The sequence below is a fragment of the Diplotaxodon limnothrissa genome, linkage group LG12, assembly GCF_057381915.1.
Source record: "Diplotaxodon limnothrissa isolate DT_005_m linkage group LG12, D_limnothrissa_male_GT1.1, whole genome shotgun sequence".
Lineage (NCBI taxonomy): Eukaryota > Metazoa > Chordata > Actinopteri > Cichliformes > Cichlidae > Diplotaxodon > Diplotaxodon limnothrissa.
Window position 1 is genome coordinate 39,951,862 of NC_140607.1, and position 25,555 is coordinate 39,977,416.

The 25,555-nt window shown below is 47.3% G+C and overlaps 1 protein-coding gene across 1 annotated transcript; it reads left to right on the forward strand.

The window, feature by feature from the left end:
• The first annotated feature begins 10,241 nt into the window (after positions 1–10,241).
• LOC146622137 (inactive phospholipid phosphatase 7-like) lies at positions 10,242–14,222 on the forward strand. The gene is made up of 4 exons (XM_085366963.1): positions 10,242–10,466; positions 10,931–11,256; positions 12,315–12,496; positions 12,581–14,222. Exons 1-4 carry the CDS (start codon positions 10,285–10,287, stop codon positions 12,782–12,784), a joined length of 894 nt encoding a protein of 297 aa, XP_085223089.1. The 5' UTR covers positions 10,242–10,284; the 3' UTR covers positions 12,785–14,222.
• Positions 14,223–25,555: the final 11,333 nt, after the last annotated feature.

Consider the following 25,555-nt stretch of genomic DNA (forward strand, 5'->3'; position numbering starts at 1 on the left):
CCGGCTGCAGCGCCTCATCCCGGGCTGAGCTCCGCTGGCCGAGCGGCTAACAGCTCCTGCTCAGAATGCTGAAGCCGCAGCCTCCGGCTAATCCCGCTGCTAGTTCTTAGCCTCAGTTAGCTCATCAGGGATCAGGTCACAGCACGAGCTCCCCGCGACGATGACGTCAACGTCAATACACGCCGAAGCTGAAAACATCAGAAATAAGCTGTGACGTTTCACCGTGTTTCAGCCCTGCTGACGTTAGCATGGTTAGCCTTTAGCCGCAGAGCGTCTGGAGCTTCCGTTGAAACCAATAGCAACGGTGCGTCTGCAGTCTGGTCCGGGCAGCAACAAAGCGCGCGGTCACAGATGTTCCACTCCTGACGTTACCGACAGTGGCTGTGTCCCAATTCAGGGTCTGCACGCTTGAAGTACGCATTTTAAGTGCGGTTACGTCACCGCCACGCAACGACGGCTGTCCCAATTTGAAGTGTACTTCAAACGCATACTCCAAATGCGCCGTCGATTTCCCCAAATATCAAGCGTGGTCCGGTGCACGCTTCGTGGTCCCATATATCCCACAATTCATAGCGCGGCGGTGGGTGTGGATAATTTTGCCGCAAAACACGGCAGAAGGGAGCGGCCGAGGAGGGGTTTTTTTTTCTTTCCAAACTTTATTGAAATTATAAAGTTCAGTTCAGTTTGTACAGTGGACATACAAGGCAAATAAGAGTAACAATATATAGTACAATGAAATAAGAAGGATAAATAAATAAAGGATAAAAAAAGAAAAAAAGGGGGGAATGTGACAGACTTCATAACAACTTTGTATTTGAAAGTTGTGACAGCTCATTCATTAAACATTTCTGAATGAATTTCAATCAATGATAAACCTTTTTTATTGGAAGTTAATTTAAGAGAGTTTAAGTAATATTCAATTTCAATCAAAAACAAATTAAATGATGGGGTTGAGTTTTGAAATTTACATTTATGTATGTAGAATTTATATATATATATATATATAAAAAAAAAAAAAAAACACCCAGCGCGCCCCTGCGGGCGGTTTATCCTTCAAGCTCGGGTCCTCTACCAGAGGCCTGGGAGCTTGAGGGTCCTGCGCAGTATCTTAGCTGTTCCCAGGACTGCGCTCTTCTGGACAGAGATCTCCGATGTTATTCCCGGGATCTGCTGGAGCCACTCGCCTAGCTTGGGAGTCACCGCACCTAGTGCTCCGATTACCACGGGGACCACCGTTACCTTCACCCTCCACATCCTCTCGAGCTCTTCTCTGAGCCCTTGGTATTTCTCCAGCTTCTCGTGTTCCTTCTTCCTGATATTGCTGTCATTCGGAACCGCTACATCGATCACTACGGCCGTCTTCTTCTGTTTGTCTACCACCACTATGTCCGGTTGGTTAGCCACCACCATTTTGTCCGTCTGTATCTGGAAGTCCCACAGGATCTTAGCTCGGTCATTCTCCACCACCCTTGGGGGCATCTCCCATTTTGACCTCGGGACTTCTAGGTTATACTCGGCACAGATGTTCCTGTACACTATGCCGGCCACTTGGTTATGGCGTTCCATGTATGCCTTGCCTGCTAGCATCTTGCACCCTGCTGTTATGTGCTGGATTGTCTCTGGGGCATCTTTACACAGCCTGCACCTGGGGTCTTGCCTGGTGTGATAGACCCCAGCCTCTATGGATCTTGTACTCAGAGCTTGTTCTTGTGCTGCCATGATTAGTGCCTCTGTGCTGTCTTTCAGTCCAGCTTTGTCCAGCCACTGGTAGGATTTCTGGATATCAGCCACCTCCTCTATCTGCCGGTGGTACATACCGTGCAGGGGCCTGTCCTTCCATGATGGTTCCTCGTCTCCCTCCTCTTTCTTGGGTTTCTGCTGCCTGAGGTATTCACTGAGCACTCGGTCAGTTGGGGCCATCTTCCCAATGTATTCTTGGATGTTCCTTGTCTCATCCTGGACTGTGGTGCTGACACTCACCAGTCCCCGGCCCCCTTCCTTCCGCTTAGCGTACAGCCTCAGGGTGCTGGACTTGGGGTGAAACCCTCCATGCATGGTAAGGAGCTTTCTTGTCTTTATGTCAGTGGCTTCTATCTCCTCCTTTGGCCAGCCTATTACCCCAGCAGGGTACCTGATCACGGGCAGGGCGTACGTGTTGATGGCCCGGATCTTGTTCTTACCATTCAGCTGACTCCTCAGGACTTGCCTGACCCTCTGCAGGTACTTGGTGGTTGCAGCCTTTCTAGCGGCCTCTTCATGGTTCCCATTTGCCTGCGGGATCCCCAGGTACTTGTAACTGTCCTCTATGTCTGCAATGTTGCCTTCTGGTAGTTCAATCCCCTCAGTTCTGACTACCTTCCCTCTCTTTGTTACCATCCGACTACACTTCTCCAGTCCGAACGACATTCCAATGTCATTGCTGTATAGCCTGGTAGTGTGGATCAGTGAATCGATGTCTCGTTCACTCTTGGCATACAGCTTGATGTCATCCATGTACAGGAGGTGGCTGACAACTGCTCCGTTCCGTAGTCGGTATCCGTAGCCAGTCTTGTTAATGATCTCACTGAGGGGGTTCAGGCCTATGCAGAACAGCAGTGGGGACAGAGCATCTCCTTGGTAGATCCCGCACTTGATGGTAACTTGTGCTATGGGCTTGGAGTTGGCCTCTAGTGTTGTACGCCACATCCCCATTGAGTTCCTGATGAAGGCTCTTAGGGTCCCATTGATCTTGTACAATTCTAGGCATTCCAGTATCCAGCTGTGGGGCATTGAGTCATAGGCCTTCTTGTAATCAATCCAGGCAGTGCACAGGTTGGTCAGTCTGGTCTTGCAGTCTCGGCTGATTGTTCTGTCTACCAGTAGCTGGTGTTTTGCACCTCTGGTATTCTTGCCAATTCCTTTCTGTGTCCCGCTCATGTATTGACCCATGTGCCTGTTCATCTTAGCCGATATGATGCCTGACAGGAGCTTCCATGTAGTACTGAGGCAGGTTATTGGTCGGTAGTTGGAGGGGACCGGTCCCTTCTTGGGGTCCTTGGGGATCAGGACCGTCCGGCCTTCAGTTAGCCATTCCGGGTGTCTCTCGTTAACTAGCAGCTGGTTCATTTGTGCTGCCAGACGCTCGTGGAGTGCAGTCAGCTTCTTCAGCCAGTAGGCGTGAACCATGTCGGGCCCTGGTGCTGTCCAACTCTTCATACTGGAGACCCTTTCTTGGATATCTGCCACTGTGATGGTTACTGGACCCTGTTCAGGGAGGTCGCTGTGGTCTGCCCTCAGATCCACTAGCCACTGAGCATTGCCGTTATGGGTTGCATCCTTCTCCCATATGCTCTTCCAGTATTGCTCCGTCTCCAGCCTTGGTGGTGCTGTTCTCTTATTGTTCCCTTGCCACTGAGAGTACACCTTTGCTGGTTCTGTGGAGAACAGCTGGTTTATTCTCCTGCCTTCTATCTCTCTGGTGTACCTCCTCAAGCGGCTGGCCAAGGCTGTGAGTCTTTGCTTGGCAGTTTCCAAGGCCTCAGGTATGGACAGCTTGCTGTATTTCTTAGGCACCTTATTTGTCGCACCTTTCTGCAACTCCGTTAGTTGGCTGACCTCCCTCCGTGCTACTTTGATCTTGCCCTCTAGCCTCCTTCTCCATGGAGGGTACTGCCCCTTGTGGCTGTTCAACTTGTAGCCAAGCATCTCACTGATCACTGCTGCCGTATTGTAGATCAGCTTGTTAGTGTCGGTAATCGTGGTTGTAGGTATTGCCCGTAGTGCTGCATTAACATCATCTAGCAGACCTTCTGAGGGTACTTCACGTAATCTTGGTAACCGGCTACGGGGGATCCAGGTTTCAAGCTTGGCCATGATCCTATTTTTCAGGTCAGCTCCTCTCGCACTCAACGATCCTTCTCCTATCGCACTTGGGGCTATGTACCCAATCTCGGGTGGGGGTGATGATATCTCCCCCCTGACCTGGCGTCCTGACTCCTCCTTGCCGTAGCATTTGTGTTGTACCTCGTCAATCTCTAGCTGTGAGAGCAGTCCCTTCTTTCGAATGTTGGAACACTGAGCTACTAGTTGTTTCGCCGTCATTGTGGATGTTGGGTATCGAAGAATCCATAGGTCCCTCATCCTATTCATGTAGCCCCTTCCGCCGGGGTTACTTGCGTAGTAGCATTCCAACAACGCCCTGTTTTCGTCCCTTGCCCACCGATGCCTTCTTGTTCCAGTAGCCCACTTTTCGTCAGGGTGCCCTGGTTCCTCAACACCTGACGCGGACCTTGTTGATCCGGGCGACGTCCGAGCCGGCATGCCTTCATATTTATCTGTCTCGCTCATGTCTGCGGTAGGCTTGCTTAGCATAGGGGGTCTAGCCTTAGGACCCTTACTGGATACAGACGCCCCAGGCAGGAATCGAACTTGCGATCCTCTGTTCCAAAGGCGTGTAGTTTAACCACTACGCTACGCTATCCAGCTGCTGGAGGTTCCACTGATAGATATATATATATATATATATATATATATATCAATCATAATAATCTGACAATACTATAATATTGGCCATATTATATTTACATCACGACAGTGAGATGACTTTAGTCTCATGAGCAACATTAGCTAATTGTCATTTACTAGCTAATCTTAAATGACTGTTCAGCACAGACATGAAGCCCAACAATCATGTTTTACAGTCCTGTGGTCTCAGCCTCAGATACTCAACTAATCAAAGTGATGTCATGACAAAAATGAATGACCAACAAAACATTTTTCTCCTTCATTTCTGTCAAACAAAGCTGTATGTAACGTGTCTCACGGTTAGTATCATGGTTGCTAGGCAACCTGAACAGCACGACGAAGCGTATACCGTCCCATTTCACAAGCCTCTCACTTCCGCACTTCTCGTACTTATAGTACGCACCGTACGTAGTACGCGTAGTGCGCGTACTTCAAGCGTGCAGACCCTGAATTGGGACACAGCCAGTATATGCGCAAACACGAGTCACCTTTCCTGTCAGCTGATTGGACACCTGTCCCCAGGTGCTCACAGTCCTTTAATTAGTCCCCGCTGCTCTGACACCTGCCGGGACAAAGATCTCACCTGAAACCAGCTCAGCTGTTCAACTTTTTCAGAAAGTTGGCCAAACGGAGGCTGCTATGGCAGCTGTTTTTGTCCCTGCTGCAAAGAGCCAATCCAACTACACAGAGCATCAGCTACCTAGGCCGCATCCTTCGGAGGACCCGGCCTTCGCGTTCTACGTGGCCCGGGTCCTCCGAAGACCGAGAAGTGAGCGTCTGTGAAATGGGACGGTCTGCCCTTCAGATTTGCGTCACCGCTGTGTCGGTGGAGTTTATTAAACTCGGCCGTCTGCTCCTTGCTATCACCGAGTAAACTTAGAGGTCTGTAAGATGTACACAGATCTGCAGGTTTATCCTTTAAGATCATATATGGGCAAGGTTTAAGGTGAGTGGAAGTGTGCCCCTCTCAAGAGATTCTACATACATTTTTAATAAAGGACCCACCATGTGTTTGGCCATTTTTTGTAAAACTCTGGCCCAAACCCATCAGGGCCTGGAGCTTTTCCACTCTGTAAGGATTTGATTGCATCTAAGATTTCCTGCGCCCTAATAGGACTGCAAAGATCTAATCGACTTTCCTCTGATGGTATAGGGAGATTAACATTATCAAGAAACAATATCCTAGCATCTACAGCAGGGGTGTCAAACAGACGGCCCGCAGGCCGGATTAAACCCATTTGCGGGCCTAATCTGGCCCGTGAGATGATTTTGTAAAGTATAAAAATGAGCAGCAATTTTTCAATAAAGAAACTGCTGTTCCAATTGTGTCCATTGGATGGCGCAATAGCAATTGTGAGCTACTTTGTTTTGCCCGCGAAATTTAAACCCGATGTGCTTTGGCACCCTCATTGGCCCAATATGTCTCTGTCAAAAAGAGAAAAGTGGATGCAGAGTGCAGAGTGTTCCAAGAAAAATGGTCATCCTCCTGTTTATTCACGGAAGTGAAAGCTGTATGTTTGGTGTGTTCCCAGCATGTTGCAGTGCTGAAAGAATATAACCTTCGTCGCCACTACGTGAGTCTTCATGCCGACAAATATGACAACTTTAAAGGACAGCGGAGAAGAGAGAAGGTGAATGAACTGTTGGCGGGTCTGAAGAAACTGCAGTCTGTGTTTACTCACAGCCGAGGCATCAGTGATGCTGCAGTGAAAGCTAGCTACCTCGTTGCCAACGACATTGCACTAGCTTCAAAACCATTTAGTGAGGGTGAATTTGTAAACACATGTATGATGAAGGCATCGGAGATTGTGTGCCCTGCAAAGTGCCAGGCCTTTGCAAATATCAGCCTGACAGGAAACACAGTTGCCGACAGGATTTCTGATCTTTCAGCGGATTTGGACAAAAAATAGTCATTTATTGTGTTTTCAGTTGCAATTGATGAAGGCACATTACAGATGTTGCACAACTGGCAATTTTCATCCGCGGAGTTGATGACACATTGACCGTCACCGAGGAGTTCGTGGAGTTGGTACCGATGACAGATACAGCGACCGCAGCTGATATTTTCACCGCACTCGTCGGCGCGTTGGACAGGGTCGGAGTGGACCGGTCCCGCGCTGTCAGCCTGGCTACAGATGGTGCGCCCTCAATGATCGGGAAGAAAGCAGGCGTTGTAAAAAGGTTCAGAGATAAAGTGCAATCTGCAAATGGAGGACGTGGTTTTTGGACTTTTCACTGTATTTTGCACCAGGAGGCTTTGTGTTGCAAGTCACTGAAAATGGATAACGCCATGAAGGTGGTCATCCAAACTGTTAATTTCATCCAGAAGCCTCAATCAGCGTCAGTTTGACAGTCTTCTCAGAGAGAAAGACCACATCTATGGCCTGCCATACCACACTGCGGTAAGATGGCTGAGCCGAGGTGCTGTGCTGAGGCGTTTCTTTGATTTACGAGAAGAAATTGAACAGTTTATGGAAGAAAAGGGGAAACCAGTGTTAGAATTTCATTCTGCAGAATGGATGCAGCACCTTGCATTTATGGTGGATGTTAAAGAGCACCTGAATAACTTGAACAAACAGTTGCGAGGACGCAACAAAGTTGTCACGCAGTATTATGACAGCATTTCAAGTTGAAGCTGTTATTGTGGGAGACGCAGCTCGCTGGTGGTGATGCAGCTCACTTCCCCTGTCTGAAAAATGTGTGCACGATCCAAAGTGTGGCGGATATGAAGCAGTTCAAAGATAAAATAACGGGACTATTACTAGAGTTTGAGCAACGATTTCAGATTTTTGGTGAACTGGAGAAAGACTTCAAAGTTTTGTGCTCGCCGTTCACCGTGAATCCCTCTGATCTGCCCGTCCGGATCCAACTTGAAATAACAGACTTGCAGCGTGACTCGGATTTGAAGGGAAAATTTGCTGCAGCTGACTTGAACACATTCTATCAGAATCTCCTGCCAGGTTACCCCAACTTGACGCCCTCGCTGCAAAACTATTGTGCATGTTGGGAACCACGTATCTTTGTGAGCAAGTTTCTCTGTAATGAGCATAAATAAAACAAAACTGCGCTCAAGGCTCACGCACAGGCACTCGAATCACATCCTGAAGTTAGCTGCCGCTCAGGATGTGAAGCCTGATATTGATGAGCAGGTATCAGGAGTCACATAAACGATGCAACCCCACTGAAAGTGCTGCATGAGACACCCTGATGTAGTTCTGTGAATCACTGAGGCACTGTGTGCTTGTTCTTTGTCCTCAGAATTTTCAAATAACTTGAGATGTTTTATGATTAATAGCTATGTTGTGCTTTTGGACACACTGTCCTCAGGCTCCAGCTTTATGTTTATATGTTTTTATGTTGATGTGAGAGTGTTTCTAATTGATTATATTTGATTTATATATTTAACTTATTCTGTGGTTCTTGTACTTGTTTGGGGAACAGCATTTCATTATTTTTATCTACATTGCTGCCTGCGAAGTGACACCCTGATGTAGTTCTGTGATCTGTGAAACAGTTTTGTGAATCACTGAGGCACTGTGTGCTTGTTCTTTGTCCTCAGAGTTTTCAAATAACTTGAGATGTTTTATGATTAATAGCATGTTGTGCCTGTACTACTTTGGGCATACTGTCCACAGGCTCTAGCTTTATTTTTATGTTGATCGTATTAAAACAAAGAAAACAATCTGAAGTTGTTATGTATACAATGATTTTACCAGTCCGGCCCACTTGAGAATAGACTTTTCTCCATGTGGCCCCTGAACTAAAAAGAGTTTGACACCCCTGATCTACAGTACTTTGACACTCAGGGGAATATCCTGATAGAACTCTTTCATTATTTTGCTGATAAGTTTAGCCTCGAATTGTAAAACACCTTTCTTATCTTTTAGAGAGGGTATTGCATAAGAGCCCTTTTTCCCCTGTGCAAGTCGGGCAAGTAAGCGTCCAGGTTTGTTGCCCGATTCAAATAATCTATGCTTTGCATAGAATATTGCAGTTTCTGCTTTCTGAGTTAGTAGTTGGTCCAGGGCTGATCTGGCTGCATCCAGTTTTTTAAGCACAGAAACAGACGAGGATTTCTTAAACTCCCTCTCCAAGTTAGTAATGTCGCGTTCAAGTACTAATTGTTTGGCTAAGGTGCTCTTCTTTTTCGCTGAGGTGAAAGAGATAATAGAGCCCCTGAGAAATGCCTTACCCGCCTCCCATATAGTAGAAGCACTAACCCCTGGTAAGTCATTTGTAGAAAGAAAAAGTTCCCACTGATCTTCTAAATATTTGACAAATTCAGGGTCACTAAGGAGAGCTGGGCTTATCCGCCAGTGTGTAAACAAGGGATCATAATAAGGTAGTAATAACTCCATTGAGACTGATGAGTGGTCTGAGAGAGCGCATGTGTTGATCAAACAACCCCGAGTTCTGTCAAGGACAGATCTAGAAACAAACATGTAATCAATTCTGGAAAAAGAAAACTGTAAAGTCTTTCACATGTGGATTACAAACTCTCCAGGCATCAAAAAGACCAAGATCTGAGCAGAAGTCCACTGCAGCCTTTGCCATTTTTGAAGGTGGTTGAGATTCTGGTGGATCATAATCAGTTTCAGGACTCAGACCACAGTTAAAATCCCCACCAATTATTACGTGATTCAGACACACAGAGGAGGTTTTTGCCAGAAGGTTTGAATAAAACAATCTATCTAAAATATTTGGTGCATAAACACTTCCTAATAGAATCTGTTCCCCATATAAAAGCCCAGTAATCAGAATAAATCATCCGTATCCCTCACAATAGTATGTAGAGTGAACGGTAGATTTTTATGGATCAATATTGCAACGCCTCTACGTAATCAGTGCTTGACATTTAATCAGCTGTGTGAAAACCAAGGAGGAACCCACCCGATGGATTAATAAAGTTTTATTTAATCTAATAACTTTAATCTCAGCCAAACCGATTTACTCACGAACAAACAAAACACTGAAAAAAGCCCAACAATAACATGTTTAAGTTGTCTAAGTGACTCATATATCACGTTTAACCTGAGTAGCGAAAGTCCGCGGTGATCTGAAAATGATGTGCCGGGAGTTGTGCCGTTCTCGGCGGCTTCAGTGACCCTCGAGCTCCCGGCGAGCTATCGAGCTGGTGGGTAGAAGACGTCTCCGAAAACGTCGAAGCACTTTTGCAAATATGCGATATCTTGATAAACCGAGCAGATATTTGATGTTTACACAGCTACTTTCTCGCCTGAAAATATGTTAAAAGTTTATTTTGTGACCCAGAAAGATTAGTAAGAGTAATTTTAAAACTTAGTAGCGGCCGCCATTGTTGGAAACTGGAATTGCCTGGGCTGCGCTATGAATTCTGGGATATGGTGGCAGTAAAGGACACACCCGACCCATCCTTCAAATCTGGGGAAAAGGAGGACGCATTTGTCGGCTGCATTCAGAGGAGTCTGTGAATTGGGACAGCCTTCTTCGCGTCGCTGTGACGTAATCGTCTACAAATGCGGCCTCTGGAGGATGCAGCCGACGTTTTGGGACAGCTTCAGCCTCATGTCTATTTACTTTTGACCTTTGACCTGCCACCCCCATTATGATTCAAGTGTCCACATACCTTTGGTGAGACGCAGTAAAATAGACAGAGTATCCCTTTAACACCCCCCCCCCACACACACACACACACACACAATAACAGCTGAGAGCAGAAGAAGAAGGCCAGCAGGTCTATTAATAGCAGATCCCACAGAGTCAGACCCGGCCCAGCACGTCCTCCACCGCTGCACCACCACCATGCCCGGCAGCCAGGCCCAATTCCGGGCCAGAGACCGCAACAATGTCCTGAACCGGCCCGAGTTTCTGTCCCTGAACCAGCCATCCCGCCGGGAACAGGCGGTGGGGGAGGGACGGGGGGGCGGAGGTCCGAGGAGACCTGTGTTCAGACAGCAGAGTCAGCAGGACAGCACAGGGGGGAGGTAAGACAAACAAGCTCCGCCCACAGACTCGGGACCTGGACCGAGACCAGAGTTTCATTTAGGTGCTCAAACTTTTTCTGTGACCCGATCCTGGATCATCTTCAGTTAAATTCAATAATGCAAAATCAGAATGTGACCTTTAAACGTAACGGTGCTTTAATAAAACCTTCTGAAACCCGACGCCTGAGAAGAGCCGAGTTATTTTTAAGGAGTTCAGAGCTCAGTCTGTGACCTCCTCCTCAGACTGTGGGAGCTCCTCTCCCTCAGCATTAACATGCAGAGAGGAAGCTGCCTGAGAATCAGATTTTAGGTGGTGATCTCAGTGTTCGCTGATGCTCCTTCACTGGGCCAGTCTGAGCACCTGTAAACAAAAGCATGATGGGAAGTGTAGTTGTGTTCATGCAACAGTCTGTTTACCCACATAAAATGTGGGTTTTTCTAATGGAGTCTGGTCTTTTCCTCAGGGGGGCCAGAGAGTCCTCCGAGAGCGGTCCAACTGCTGACAGCGGCGGTGCGAAGGATGCCTCCTGCTGGCCGGAGCAGGACTGCATGCAGCTTAACCCGTCTTTCAAAGGTATCGCCATCAGCTCTCTGCTCGCCATTGACATCAGTCTCTCAAAGCGTCTAGGGGTCTGCGTGGGAGCCCGCGGCTCCGGGGCCCCGCTCCGCCCCATGATCACCTTGCTGGCCCTCACTGGCCACGCCCTCCCCTGGATCTGTGGCACCCTAATCTGCCTGTGGAGGAGCAGCACGCTGGCTGGACAGGAAGTGCTTGTCAACCTGTTGCTGGGTCAGACACCTGTCTGTCTCTCTGCTGTCTCGTCTGTCTCTCTGCTGTCTCACCTGTCTCTCACCTGTCTCTCACCTGGCTGTCTCTCTGCTGTCTTAACTGTCTCTCACCTGTCTGTCTCTCACCTGTCTCTCGCCTCTCTCTGTTGTCTCTCACCTGTCTCTCACCTGTCTGTCTCTCGCCTGTCTCACCTGTCTCTCACCTGCCTGTCTCTCTGCTGTCTCACCTGTCTCTCACCTGTCTGTCTCTCTGCTGTCTCACCTGTCTGTCTCTCGCCTCTCTCACCTGTCTCTCACCTGTCTGTCTCTCGCCTCTCTCACCTGTCTCTCACCTGCCTGTCTTTCTGCTGTCTCACGTGTCTCTCACTTGCCTGTCTCTCTGCTGTCTCACCTGTCTCTCACCTGTCTGTCACCTGTCTGTCTCTCTGCTGTCTCACCTGTCTCTCACCTGTCTTTCTCTCGCCTCTCTCACCTGTCTCTCGCCTGTCTGTCTCTCGCCTCTCTCACCTGTCTCTCGCCTGCCTGTCTCTCTGCTGTCTCACCTGTCTCTCACCTGCCTGTCTCTCTGCTGTCTCACCTGTCTCTCACCTGTCTGTCTCTCGCCTGTCTCACCTGTCTCTCACCTGTCTGTCTCTCGCCTCTCTCACCTGTCTCTCACCTGCCTGTCTTTCTGCTGTCTCACGTGTCTCTCACTTGCCTGTCTCTCTGCTGTCTCACCTGTCTCTCACCTGTCTGTCTCTCGCCTGTCTCACCTGTCTCTCGCCTGCCTGTCTCTCTGCTGTCTCACCTGTCTCTCACCTGTCTGTCTCTCGCCTGTCTCACCTGTCTCTCGCCTGTCTCACCTGTCTCTCACCTGTCTGTCTCTCACCTGTCTCTCACCTGTCTGTCTCTCACCTGTCTCTCACCTGCCTGTCTCTCTGCTGTCTCACCTGTCTCTCACCTGTCTGTCTCTCACCTCTCTCACCTGTCTCTCACCTGTCTGTCTCTCGCCTGTCTCACCTGTCTCTCACCTGTCTGTCTCTCGCCTGTCTCACCTGTCTCTCACCTGTCTATCTGCAGCGCTGATACTAGATGTGATGACGGTTGCTGGGATGCAGAAGTTGGTCAAACGTCGGGGACCGTGGGATTTCCCGCCAACCTTTTTTGACTACATTGCCATGGATATGTACTCGTTCCCAGCAGCCCACGCCAGTCGGGCCGTCATGGTGTCCAAGTTTCTGCTGAACCACCTGGTGCTGGCGGTGAGTAGCTTGCTGCTTCACAGATAACAAAGACTGGAACAGTTTACAAACCTGATCCAGGTGTGTCCGCCTCCTGTCCTCCAGGTGCCTCTGAGGATCCTACTCTGCCTGTGGGCCTTCCTGGTGGGCGTGTCTCGGGTGTTGCTGGGGAAACACCACCTGTCAGACGTAGGTTGCGGCTTTGCACTTGGCTTCCTGCACTTCAGCCTGGTGGAGTCGGTGTGGCTGGACTCGGCCACCTGCCAGACGCTCATCTCCATCGGCACGCTGGGCTGGACTCTGGTCTGACCTGGTCCAGACTGGTTCTGCTGCAGACTCGGGTCCAGCTTCGCTGGGTTTTTCTGCCCTCCATCAGCTCAGTGCTGCTGACAGGAGGCAGGGGCCATGTGGTCCCAACTGTGGAGGACCTGAGGAGGGCTCGTAGGAATGTTTGAGTCACAGGTACTGAAACAGGAAGTGTCTGCAGTCCCACGTCCTGTGGGCTTTTCTTTCTTGCCACCATCTCAGATTCTTCAGTAAAATTTTGTTGAATTTTTTTTTCATGTCAGAAACCGAGTTTGGACTTTCATTCTGCTAATGTTGAATTTTATTTGAAGAACGTCCTTGGCTGTTTGAAGCTTCATAGTTTTTGCATTGTTCACTGAGAACAGAGTTCACAACAAAAGCTGAAGGTTGCTCCTCAGAGCTAAAGCTCGGGTGTTATACTGGCGCTACAGATTCTCTTTTCGGGGAAGTTTTCCCAAAACGATTGTGTTGACTGTCTCATCAAATCTCAGAAACTTTCGAACAGGTGCTGATTATGTATCTGAAAGTGTGACGATGCCAGATTGTATAAGAAAGGCTGACTCGTGAAGTGCAAACAAACCTCTCAGGTTCAGACTCCTTCAAACTCTTTTCTTTTCCTGATGAGTCGGCATCAGCTCGATAAGTGTTTGTCAGCATGGTGAATACCTACAGAAGCATTCACAGAAATACGCCGCGACTGTAAGGCTGCCATCGTGTCCCACAACAAGCAGCCAATGAGGGCAATATTTATCAAAGACATGAACTTTGATCTTAACCCCTAACAGCATCCACGTCTCTGTTTGCACTGCTGTGGTTTAGCAGGTTTACAATTTGTTTTCAGAATCTCCACAAGAACAGGCCTGCCTGAGTCTTCCAGAAACGGTCCAATCAGAAGAACCTTAAAGGGGAGGAGCTAAATCAGCTTGTTTAGGACAAGGGATGAAGGGAGGGGCTGCACCATGCCTAGTGTGAACTGTGACTCATGCAAAGCTGCTTTATTAGACTTCAAGTATAGATTTAAAGAATGGAAGTGAGCCCAACATCGCCTCCTCAGACAAACTTTTTATTAAAACAAAAGTTTTTCTTCTGTTCTAAACGCTGTTACCGGAGCGCCGTCTTTATGCAGATTATACCCTGATCTGTATTGCTCTGTTTCTCTGTGTAAAACATCCCGGATCTTAAACTTGAGATTTCCCTTTTGTTAGTGTCTGTCAAACAGTATTTCAGCTAAAAACATTATATTTAACTCTTCAAAGCTCAAATACAGAGAGTTCGTGATTCTAGATGAAAATGAAGAAATGAGAATTCACCATGTTTCATCTGAAGGTTTCTGTAGTTTTTCTGCCCCTACATTGGCTAGTTTGTCCTAAAGCTGAGATGATGAAACATGTCAAGTTTAAACTATGCATCTGTTCAGAGTTGCTAAATAAAACCTGTTTGTTGCCTAAACTGTGGTGGGAGTGGTTCATGTGCAGGTGTAGGTGAGGGTCATGACCCCCATCTGCACCTGCATCGCTTACAGAAACTTGTTTCAAGCCTTTGATCAGAGAAGGCCAGATGTTTTCAGCTCAGACTGACTGTGATCCTGTCAGTCTGAGCTGACACACATTGTGTTTTAGGACAGAAAGTAGTCCTGTTGTTGTTTTTGAGTAACACTGGTTTGTTAATGGAAAAAGCAAAAAAAAATATAAACCTGTAAAACATTAAAACATGATTTTTTTAAATGATTCTATCAATAATAATAATAATAATAATAATAATCTTAAACAATAAAAGCCTTTAGGGAACAAAGTGACTTACTGTTGAACAACAGGAGGACTTTTATTATGAAAGGGAGGGGAGAGGAAGTGAAGATTGCTCCCCAGAAATGGAAAAAGTCCATGATGAAGAGTCAAGGACAAACACAGCCTGGAGCTTTTCACCAAAATAATTGACAACCTGAAGCGATTTCAAAATAAAAGTCTCTTCATCTGCAGGTTTAAAGTGCTTCCAGTCCTTGGAAAGTTTAAGGCTTTTCTTGTGGATCAAAGAGTTACTGAATTGGCCCTTTAACTGAACTGGTTTCCAGTCTGGACCTGGTTTAGTTGTATCTGTGTGTCTTCCAGGTGAATTAAACCAGTCAGGGTCAGGCTGTGGACTGCGGCGAACACAGTTTGATGATCTTGTGGTTTTCCAGTGCGGCGAACGTGATGATGTTTTCTGTCGTATGACAGGTGGTTAAGGTCACCACGTATCCACAGACACGGAAACAGAACCAAAAACCAGAAGACCAGCGACAAATCCACAGAGCTTCCTCCTAAACAGAGTTCTCATAGTGAAGACAGTCACAGAAAATTCTAAGCCCCGCCCACATATGAAGCGCTTTGTGTAGCTAGCATCAGTGAAGCGGTGTGAAAGGGTGAAGGTCAAACCTGTGAGCTTCTTAATGATGTCTTTGGTCTGAAGGTCCAAGTCAGACACGATCCACTGAAACACACGGGTCAAAGGTCAGGGCCTGCGTCCTGTGAGGGCTGAACCGAGCTGACGTCGAGCTTTTATTCTCACACTGACCGTCTGAATTTAGGGATGAACTCACGTCTGAAATCATCCGGTCTCAGCTGCGAAGCTGCTAATACAACAGACGGCATGTCTCTCCTCGGCATGTGCAGACAGCGTCCAAAATGAGTCATCACGCCGTGGTGGACCAAACGCACACTGCAGGTCACATGACCTGTTCCTTGAAAACTGCACAGACAGTTACCGGGAAGAAGTTTTGGAATTCCCAAAATGGAATAATCCTCATCATTAAACCCTGCCACAGATTACAGGTGAGGGGTACATAGAGGTCAAAGGTCAGCTTTGCTTCCTGTGACAGACAAGTTGGCGAAGACGGAGTACTTCTGATTCTCATCTTCACACACTGAGACAGAGCGTACCTTTCCTTTGTGTAGTCCCAGAGCGTCAGCGTGCTGATGAGAACAGACAACGGCGCCATGCTATTGTCCGTTCACAGAAAACTTCACAAAATGCAAATTAAAACCCTTAATGTGAGTTCTAAAGTCATCCGTCTCCTGTACAGGTGCTCTGAGGGGAAAATTATCAAAACAGTCTCTGAGGCTTTAAACATGTTAATTTTAACGTGAGAGTGTGCGGGGGCTGACTCACTGCTGCCTCTGCTGGACGTTAGAGGAAGTGTTGAGAAAGATTTAAGTGATGCCCTTATTGAGAACAGGTGTGGCAGTAATCAGGCCAGAGAGATTGAACTCAGCTTTTCAAAGATGTGATACACCTCAGTTAATTTATGTTATAATCAGGGGTGCACATGAGTGGTCCGCAGGTGCGCACGCGCTGTCAAAATAAAAGACGCGCACCAGATAAGAAGTTGCAAACCGCGTTTGCGTCCATATAAAAGGCACTGTTTTTGTCCGCGAGAGTGGGATTTTCACAGCATATTCCGCACCACATCTCTGTGCGTTCATTGTTTGTTTGAAGCCAGCTCACCTCCTGCAACCACTTCTCCGAGAATGCGTGCTTCTTTTGCGGTTCGGACTCCTTCTGATATTTCTTTGGAGGTGGAGGAACACCAAAGTAATTGCTTAAAGGAGTTTCTTTGACATCTTTAAGAGTTCTAAACAAATGTCTGTCCTCCTCCAGAAAATCTTATGTACGCAAACTTCTTATCTGGTCTTTTTAAAGCTGTGGGAGTCCAGTGATCCACAGTGACAGCCATTATCCACATACGGTGAAAACATGGACCAGTGGTGAACCTTCCCAGGAGTGGCCCGCCAACCAAAATTACCCAAAGAGCAAAAAGAAGAAAAGACCCCAGAACAACATCCAGAGAACTGAAGTTAAGGTCAGAGTTCATGACTCCACCATAAGAAAGAGACTGGGCAAAATGGCCTGAATGGCAGGGTTCATGGAGAAAACCACTGCTGAGCTAAAGGATAAAGGCTCGTCTCAGTTTGCCAGAAAACATCTGGATGATCCCCAAGACCTTTGGGACAGATGTGTGTGTCCCATTACATCTGGCATGAAACTACCACAGCTTTTCAGAAAATGCACATCATACCAGCAGTAAAATATGGTGGTGGTAGTGTGATGGTCAGGGACTGGAGACTTTGGGCTACTCAAAGTCCTGACCTGACTCCGATTGACATGCCGTGGCATGACCTTAAATAAGCAGTTCATGCTCGAAACCCCTCCAGTGGGGCTGAATTACAACAATTCTCCAAAGATGAGTGGGCTGAAGTTCCTCCACAGCTGTAAAAGGCTCGTTGCTACTTATCTCAGACGCTTGATTGCAGGTGTTGGTGCCAAGGGTGCCCCAACCAGTTATTAGGTTTAGGGACAATCAAGTTTTCACACAGAGCCATGTAGGCTTGGGTTTGTTCCCTTTAATAATAAGCACTTTCATTTCCAAACTGCATTGTGTTTAGTTGTGTTATCTTTGTCTAACATTTACATTTTTTTGTCTGAAACATCTAAGGGTGACAAATATACAAAAACAATTCCCACCACTGTAGATTGATACCTAAGTACAAAGGGTCTCGGAAACTGCCATGGAAAGACTCACAGCCTTGGCCTTGAAGAGGTACACCAGAGAGATCGAAGGCAGGAGAATAAACTAGATGTTCTCCACTGAACCATCCAAGGTGTACTCGCAGTGACAGGGGGACAATATAAAACCAGCCCCACCAAGGCTGGAGACGGAGCAATACTGGAACAGCATATGGAAGTACATCAGGAAGATGGCCATAACTGACTGTGTGTTTGCTGAAAATGTCAGGCAACAGAAACCTGAGAAAGAAGGGGAGCAAGAACCATCATGGAAGGACAGGCCCCTGCACGGTATGTACCACCGGCAGATAGAGGAGGTGGCTGATATCCAGAAATCCTACCAGTGGCTGGACAAAGCTGGACTGAAAGACAGCACAGAGGCACTAATCATGGCAGCACAAGAACAAGCTCTGAGCACAAGATCCATAGAGGCTGGGGTCTATCACACCAGGCAAGACCCCAGGTGCAGGCCGTGTAAAGATGCCCCAGAGACAATCCAGCACATAACAGCAGGGTGCAAGATGCTAGCAGGCAAGGCATACATGGAACGCCATAACCAAGTGGCCGGCATAGTGTACAGGAACATCTGTGCCGAGTATAACCTGGAAGTCCCGAGGTCAAAATGGGAGATGTCCCCAAGGGTGGTGGAGAATGACCGAGCTAAGATCTTGTGGGACTTCCAGATACAGACGGACAAAATGGTGGTGGCTAACCAACCGGACATAGTGGTGGTAGACCCCCAAACTAGGCGAATGGCTCCAGCTGATCCCAGGAACAACATCAGAGATCTCTGTCCAGCAGAGCGCAGTCCTGGGAACAGCTAAGATATTGCGCAGGACCCTGAAGCTCCCAGGCCTCTGGTAGAGGACCCGAGCCTGAAGTCATGATATCGTGGTTTTAGCTGCATGTCAGCCAGTGGTGTTGGAGATCCTTGTAAAAACCAGAGGTGGGAAGTGAAATAAGGACTTAGGTATACTTATTTTTTTTTGTTTGTTTGTCAAATGTCAAGTGGGACAACAGGAAGGTTTAAAATGATTTTTGTGGTGTAATCTGTTTGAGCATAACCTGTTTTATTGTGAAAGGGGGTTCTGAAACAGGAAGTAGACAATAAAGGTAGGAGTTTGAGTGCTCTACAAGGTGTCGCTTGAATCCTTGCCTAAAATCCTTGCCACTTATCCCACTTCTTACTGCAATCCCGCTTCTGACACCATGTGTCAGAAGCGGGATTGCAGTAAGAAGTGGGATAAGGAGGTTTGAAAGATTTCGACTTGCAAGCAACCTGCACCTTAGCTCAGAGACTAACCAGGTAAACACACTCATCTACTGCATGGGGGATGAAGCAGATGATATCCTCCGAGGGCAAGCTTTATCGGACATACAAAGGCAGCCGTACTAAGCAGTAAGAGACACTTTGGATACATACTTTGTTCCCAGGAAAAACATTATCTATGAGAGAGCCCGCTTTAATCAAAGAACACAGCAAGCTAATGAGACTGTTGACTCGTTTGTCACCGCACTTTATGCTTTAGCTGAAAACTGCAGTTATGGTGCACTGCACGATGAGTTAATAAGAGATCGCCTCGTCGTGGGTCTGAGGGACATCAGCTTAGCGGAGAGACTTCAAATGGACAAAGATTTGACGTTGGAGAAAGCAGTTAACCAGGCCCGGCAGTCTGAAGTCATCAAAAAACAACAGACAGACATCAGAGGGGAAAATAAGATGGAAATAGATGCTGTGACAGCGAAGCACAGGGAACAAAAGCATTCAACATTCAAACCCCGAAGAGAACGTAAATGCACAACAAAGGACAAAACACCAAATGGGAGATCATGCTACAGGTGTGGGAAAACCCCTGCGCATGGTAAAGGACAATGCCCAGCAAAAGATGCAACATGTCACTCATGTGGTAAAAGAGGACACTTCGGTAAAGTGTGGAAATCTGTTAAATCTGTGCATGTGATAGAAACAGAGAAAAGTGATGATACACCCGTGTTTCTTGGTTCTGTAGACGCAGGTTCAGATCCTTGGTATGCAGATCTCACTATCAGAAACCACAAAGTTAGATTTAAGATAGACACAGGAGCTGACGTCTCTGTTATCCCAGCCCAGATGTATTACTGCATAAACCAAAATGAGACAGAGTTATGTAAACCAGATAGACCATTGTTTGGTCCAGGGGGTACTCCACTTGATGTGTTGGGTATGAACAGAGAAACAATTTGCAAAGGTGAACAGGGAATACAGGAAAATGTCTACATTATCAAAGATTTGCACATAGCACTGTTAAGCAGGCCAGCAAGTGTCAAGCTGAACCTTGTGTGTAGAGCTGACCGTATTGACATGAATGTGTTGAATGAGAACTACCCAAAGCTGTGTCAGGGATTAGGTTTAATGCAACAACCTTATACGATTAAGTTGAAACCCAATGCTGTGCCTTTTTCCCTGGCCACACCAAGACGGGTCCCCATCCCTTTGTTAGGAAAGGTGAAACAGGAACTGGAAAGAATGGAGTCCATGGGAGTAGTCAAGTCAAGTCAAGTCAAGTCAACTTTATTTGTCAATTCTGCCACATGTACAGGACATACACAGAATAGAAATTGCGTTACTCTCAAACCCTAGTGATTAGAAAAATGCAAATAAAATAATTAAAAAGTAAAAATTTAAATAAATACAATACAATTTTACGTATAACAAAAAAAAGCTATGCAATATACAATATACAATATTCAAGTAAGAAGGCATAGTGGTGCAAAATAGGCAAATAGTGCAAATGGGGATTTAGTAGTGTACGGTAAGAGATAGTGTAACAACAAAGTCTTATGAGGTCCAATGCTTAAGCAGTCCAATGCTCCACAAAGTGACTGGAGCAGGCCAGTGAGTGCGTCAGAGAGTGAGTGTGTGTGTGTGTGTGTGTGTGTGTGTGTGTGTGTGTGTGTGTGTGTGTGTGTGTGTGTGTGTGTGTGACAGAGTTCAGTGAGACCGTGGTGGAGAAGAGGGGAGAGGGGGCAGAATCGGGAGGGAGTTAAGCTTCCTGACAGCCTGATGGATGAAGCTGTCCTTCAGCCTGCTGGTCCTGGCCTGGAGACTCCGCAGTCTCCTCCCCGACGGCAGCAGCTTGAAGAAGCTTTGCATTGGGTGCGTGGGATCAGCCGCTATGCAAAGGGCTTTTTTAGTGAGACGGGTGCTGTAAATGTCCTGGAGGGAGGGGAGAGAGACACCAATGATCCTCTCTGCAGCTCTCACTATGCGTTGGAGGGTTCTATGGCAGGACGCATTGCAGGCTCCAAACCACACAGTGATGCAGCTCGACAGGATGCTCTCGATGGTGCCTCTGTAGAAAGTGTGCATGATGGGGGCTGGTGCTCCTGCTCTTCTTAGTTTGCGGAGAAAGAAGAGACGCTGCTGTGATTTCTTGGCCAGTGCTGTGGTGTTGTACGTCCAGGAGAGATCCTCTGTGATGTGCACACCCAAGAACTTGGTGCTGCTCACTCTCTCCACAGACGCTCCGTCAATGGTCAGAGGAGCATGTTGGGTGTGCATTCTCCTGAAGTCCACAACAATCTCCTTCGTCTTCTCCACATTCAGAGAGAGATTGTTGTCAGCACACCACGTGGCCAGGCGTCTCACCTCACTTCTGTAGTCGGTCTCATCCCTGTTGCTAATGAGACCCACCACCGTTGTGTCGTCCGCAAACTTGATGAAGAGGTTGGAGCTGTATGATGGAGTGCAGTCATGGGTCAGCAGAGTGAAGAGGAGGGGGCTCAGCACACATCCCTGCGGGGCCCCTGTGTTTAAAATGATGGTGCTGGATGTATTACTGCCGACCCGTACTGCTTGAGGTCTTCCGGTGAGGAAATCCAACAGCCAGTTGCACAGTGAGGTGTTGAGCCCCAGCTGGACCAGTTTTTGAGTGAGCTGTTGGGGGATTATAGTGTTGAATGCTGAACTGAAGTCTATGAACAGCATTCGAACATATGAATCTTTTTTGTCCAGGTGTGTGAGTGCTGAGTGGAGTGCAGTGGAGATGGCATCATCGGTTGAGCGATTGGGCCGATACGCAAACTGGAAGGGGTCCAGGGAGGGGGGCAGGACAGTCTTGATGTGTTGCATGACTAGTCGTTCGAAGCACTTCATCAGGATGGGAGTAAGTGCAACAGGACGGTAGTCATTAAAGCAGGAGGGAGATGACTTTTTTGGAACCGGAATGATTGTGGTGGCTTTAAAACATGTGGGGACGACAGCCTGGATGAGTGATATGTTGAAGATGTCTGTGAAGACATCAGTGAGTTCCACTGCACAGTCTCTCAGTACACGACCAGGAATGTTGTCAGGACCCGGAGCTTTACGTGCATTGATCCTGCTGAGGGATCTCCTCACGCTGTCCGGTGACAGAGTCATCACCTGGTCACCAGGAGGGGGTGGGGTCTTCTGTGCAGTGGTGCTGTTTTGGACTTCAAAGCGAGCAAAGAAAGTGTTCAGCTCGTTCAGCAGGGGGATAGTACTGTCACAAGTCTGTGGTGGGGGCTTGTAATCTGTGATGGTCTGAATGCCCCGCCACAGGCTCCGTGAGTCTCTGCTGTCTTTGAAGTGATGGGATATTTTCCTGGAGTACTGTCTCTTAGCCTCTCTGATGCCACGGGAAAGGTTGGCCCTAGCTGTCCTCAGGCTCGCCTCGTCTCCATCTCTGAAGGCAACATTCCGAGCTTTCAGCAGCCTGTAGACCTCTCCTGTCATCCATGGTTTTTGATTGGCCCGGACAGTTATGGTTTTCGTGACTGTTACATCCTCAATACACTTGTTGATGTAGGCTGTAACAGTCTCTGCGTACTCCTGGAGGTCAGTGGTGTTGTTGTAGGTGGCAGCCTGCTTAAACATGTTCCAGTCTGTGGTGTTGAAGCAGTCCTGTAAAGCCTCTGAAGACCCTTCTGGCCACACTTGTATCTGCTTACGAACCGGTTTGGTGGCTTTAACGAGCGGTCTGTAAGCAGGCATTAGCATGACAGTGATGTGGTCTGAGGCGCCGAGGTGGGGGAGGGGAAAAGCTTTGTAAGCTCCTCTCTGGGTGGTGTAAACAAAGTCCAGTGTGTTATTTCCCCTTGTTGGAAAGTCTATGTGTTGTTGTATTTTTGGAAAAACGCACTTTAAGTCTGCATGATTGAAATCCCCAGCCAGGATGAGAAAAGCATCAGGATGGGCTGTCTGCTGCTCACTGATGTGCTGGTACAGTTCATTCAGTGCCTCGCTCCTGTTGTTGACATTGGAGGAGGGAGGGATATACACAGCGCACAGGAGTATGGCTGTATATTCCCTCGGTAGATAGAATGGCCGGCACTTAATAACCATGAACTCCAGCACTGGTGAGCAGTGTTTCCAGACCGCAACAGCATCGCGACACCAGGCGTCATTGATGTAAACACAAAGTCCTCCCCCGCGGGTCTTACCTCCCGCGACGATGACTCTGTCAGCACGGTAGCATGTTAGCTGGTCGAGCTGAATGGCGCGGTCCGGGACACTGTCGCTAAGCCATGTTTCCGTGAACACAAAAGCACAGCAGTCCTTTACATTCCTTTGAGATGAACGTAGCAGTCGGATGTCGTCCAGTTTATTTTCTAGCGAGCGTACGTTGGCCAGAACGATAGAGGGGATGGCGGGTTTGTGTGGGCTAGCCGCTAGCCTAGCTCGGATGCCACCGCGCTTACCCCTCTTCTGCTTCCTCTCACACCGCTTGAGGCGCATCCATTGTGGGCGAAGTGCAGGAGTGGGGGTCGGTGATTGAGTAGGCCTTCGGAGCAAACCCAGATCTTTCAGCTTCTCGATGTCCACAGAGTTTAACTTAAAAAGTTTGTTTCTGCCGATGTCGAGAAGAAGTGTTCGGGCATATCCTCGCTTGCACACAGATAGACGCGACAAAGACTTACAAAAACACTGCAACTTACAGGACGAAAAACACGAAAAAGTAGTTTGTTCGGGAGAGAGAGAAGCCGCTGCGTGTGCACGCGCCGCCATGTTTTAATCAGCAGAGTTGAAGAACCAACAGAATGGTGTGCAGGTATGGTCCCAGTGCCAACAAAAAACGACTCTGTGCGTATTTGTGTTGACCTCACTCACCTCAATGAAGCAGCGTGCAGAGAAAAGTACATCCTGCCTTCGGTTGAACAGACACTTGGATCCCTGGCGGGAGCAAAAGTCTTCAGTAAGTTAGACGCAAACAGAGGCTTCTGGCAGGTTCCATTGTCACCAGAGTCAGCACACTACACAACGTTCATTACATCCTTTGGGCGCTTCCACTTTAACAGACTTCCCTTTGGAATAGCGTCAGCCCCAGAACATTTTCAGCGTAGAATGTCAGTGATCCTTAATGGGCTGGCAGGGTTGTCAAAAAACCACAAACACTGGACTTGTGAAAATAAACAAAACAAAAAAGATAAACATGGGTTTAAAAGTAAAGGAAAAAAGGTTGAAGAGAAAGAAAAGTTTCTATGAAAGGTTCTAAATGTTCTTGTAAGTTTGATGTTTTCAGCGAAAGGAGGATGTGGTGTAATCTGTTTGAGCATAACCTGTTTTATTGTGAAAGGGGGTTCTGAAACAGGAAGTAGACAATAAAGGTCGGAGTTTGAGTGCTCTACAAGGTGTCGCTTGAATCCTTGCCTAAAACCACGACAATTTTCTGACCACTTTTTGAACTTGTGGAATCAGATTAAGTAAACTTTTGTTGACATCGAAGTCGTAAGAAAGCATTGGGTTGATTTGTGGTTTATGATTTAGCACAAAATAAACACATATTTTTTAAAGAATCAAGTTGGAAGTGCGTTCTGACACAAACCACCTGTTGCCACCTTCAGCCTTTTACTGGAGTACTTTTTGTTTTGACACTTAAAAGGCCGTGACAGGCAGTAAAGTGTCTGTGTGCGGTTTGTCTCACAGTGCAGCAGAGCTTGGATTTGACAGGGAGAGAAAAGAAAGAGAGCTAAGTTCACTCAGACATGCAGGAAGACAGGAGAGGACAGGAAGAAGAGAGCTTAGTGTTAAAGGTGTGCTGAGCCACTACACAGTGTCCCCTCACCTGCTAATCCTCACTTTAACCTCCAACTGTTGTCATTGTTGTGACGTGGGCAGACCGTGGGGATATGGGGAATGAGGACCCAGGCGCGGTGCTCTGTGTATAAACAGTGCGTTTATTTACAGTGATGGAAAAACATGACAATAAATCCCGTGCTCTCCCGGCCTGATCAGCTGCAAGTGTGTCAAGGTCTTCAGGTGTGGCCAAGGGCCACACCCACACACACACCCCTACATGCACATACGTCTACAAGCAGGGAGAAGGAGGGACAGCAATACAAAATACATACATTATAATATTAGTCCATAACTGCTCAGGGTCCCTGGGTCTGAGCGACCCTGGGACCCTGAAAATTGTAGTTTTTAGGTGTGGAGGCAAAGTCGCCCGCTAACATGTGGAGAGAGAAAACAGGTGTTTTTAAAATTCTCTTTCACTACTTGTGTCCTACAGATTTAAACTAAGTACACTCATTAGAATGAGAAAGTTCTAAATAACTTTGAATACATTTTATATTGTCATGTGCTAATATTATTATGTCAATACAACAAAAGGTTCAGTTACCTTCGTACAAAAACTGTTCATAGAGCTACTTTATACTTTCTTACTTTGGTACATTTCACAGCTTTTGAGTAAAAAACTTGCTTCAGTACTTCAACTGGAGTATTTTAACCCACGTATCTGTACTTCTGTTTGAGTAAAGAAAGTCTGTACGTTTGCCGCCTCTGGTTAAAACCGATGAGTTATGAAATTTAGGCTACGTCCACGGGTATTTTTGAAAACGCAGATTTTTCTATGCGTTTGCATCTTTCGTCCACACGTAAACGGCGTTTTCGGTCACTGAAAACGGAGATTTCTAAAAACGCCTGCCAGGGTGGATATTTTCTAAAACTCCGTTTTTGCATTTAAGTGTGGACGAGAAAAACGGAGAAAAAGCAGCGTCAAAGGTGTGCGCCTTTTTTGACGTCACAGTGTGCGCCACGTTATCTGGTTGTTCAGTCTGACGTCACTAGCAGTGTCTGGGTCTAAACTCCGCTGCAGGTCCATATATCAAACGATCACTATGGCATTACTGAGAGTTGAAAAACTGTCTAAAGTCTTTCATCTTTAATAAAATGATCAGCGTTCTGCTCTACCAGGTGTAACAATTGAGTTTAACATCCAGGCATCCATGAAA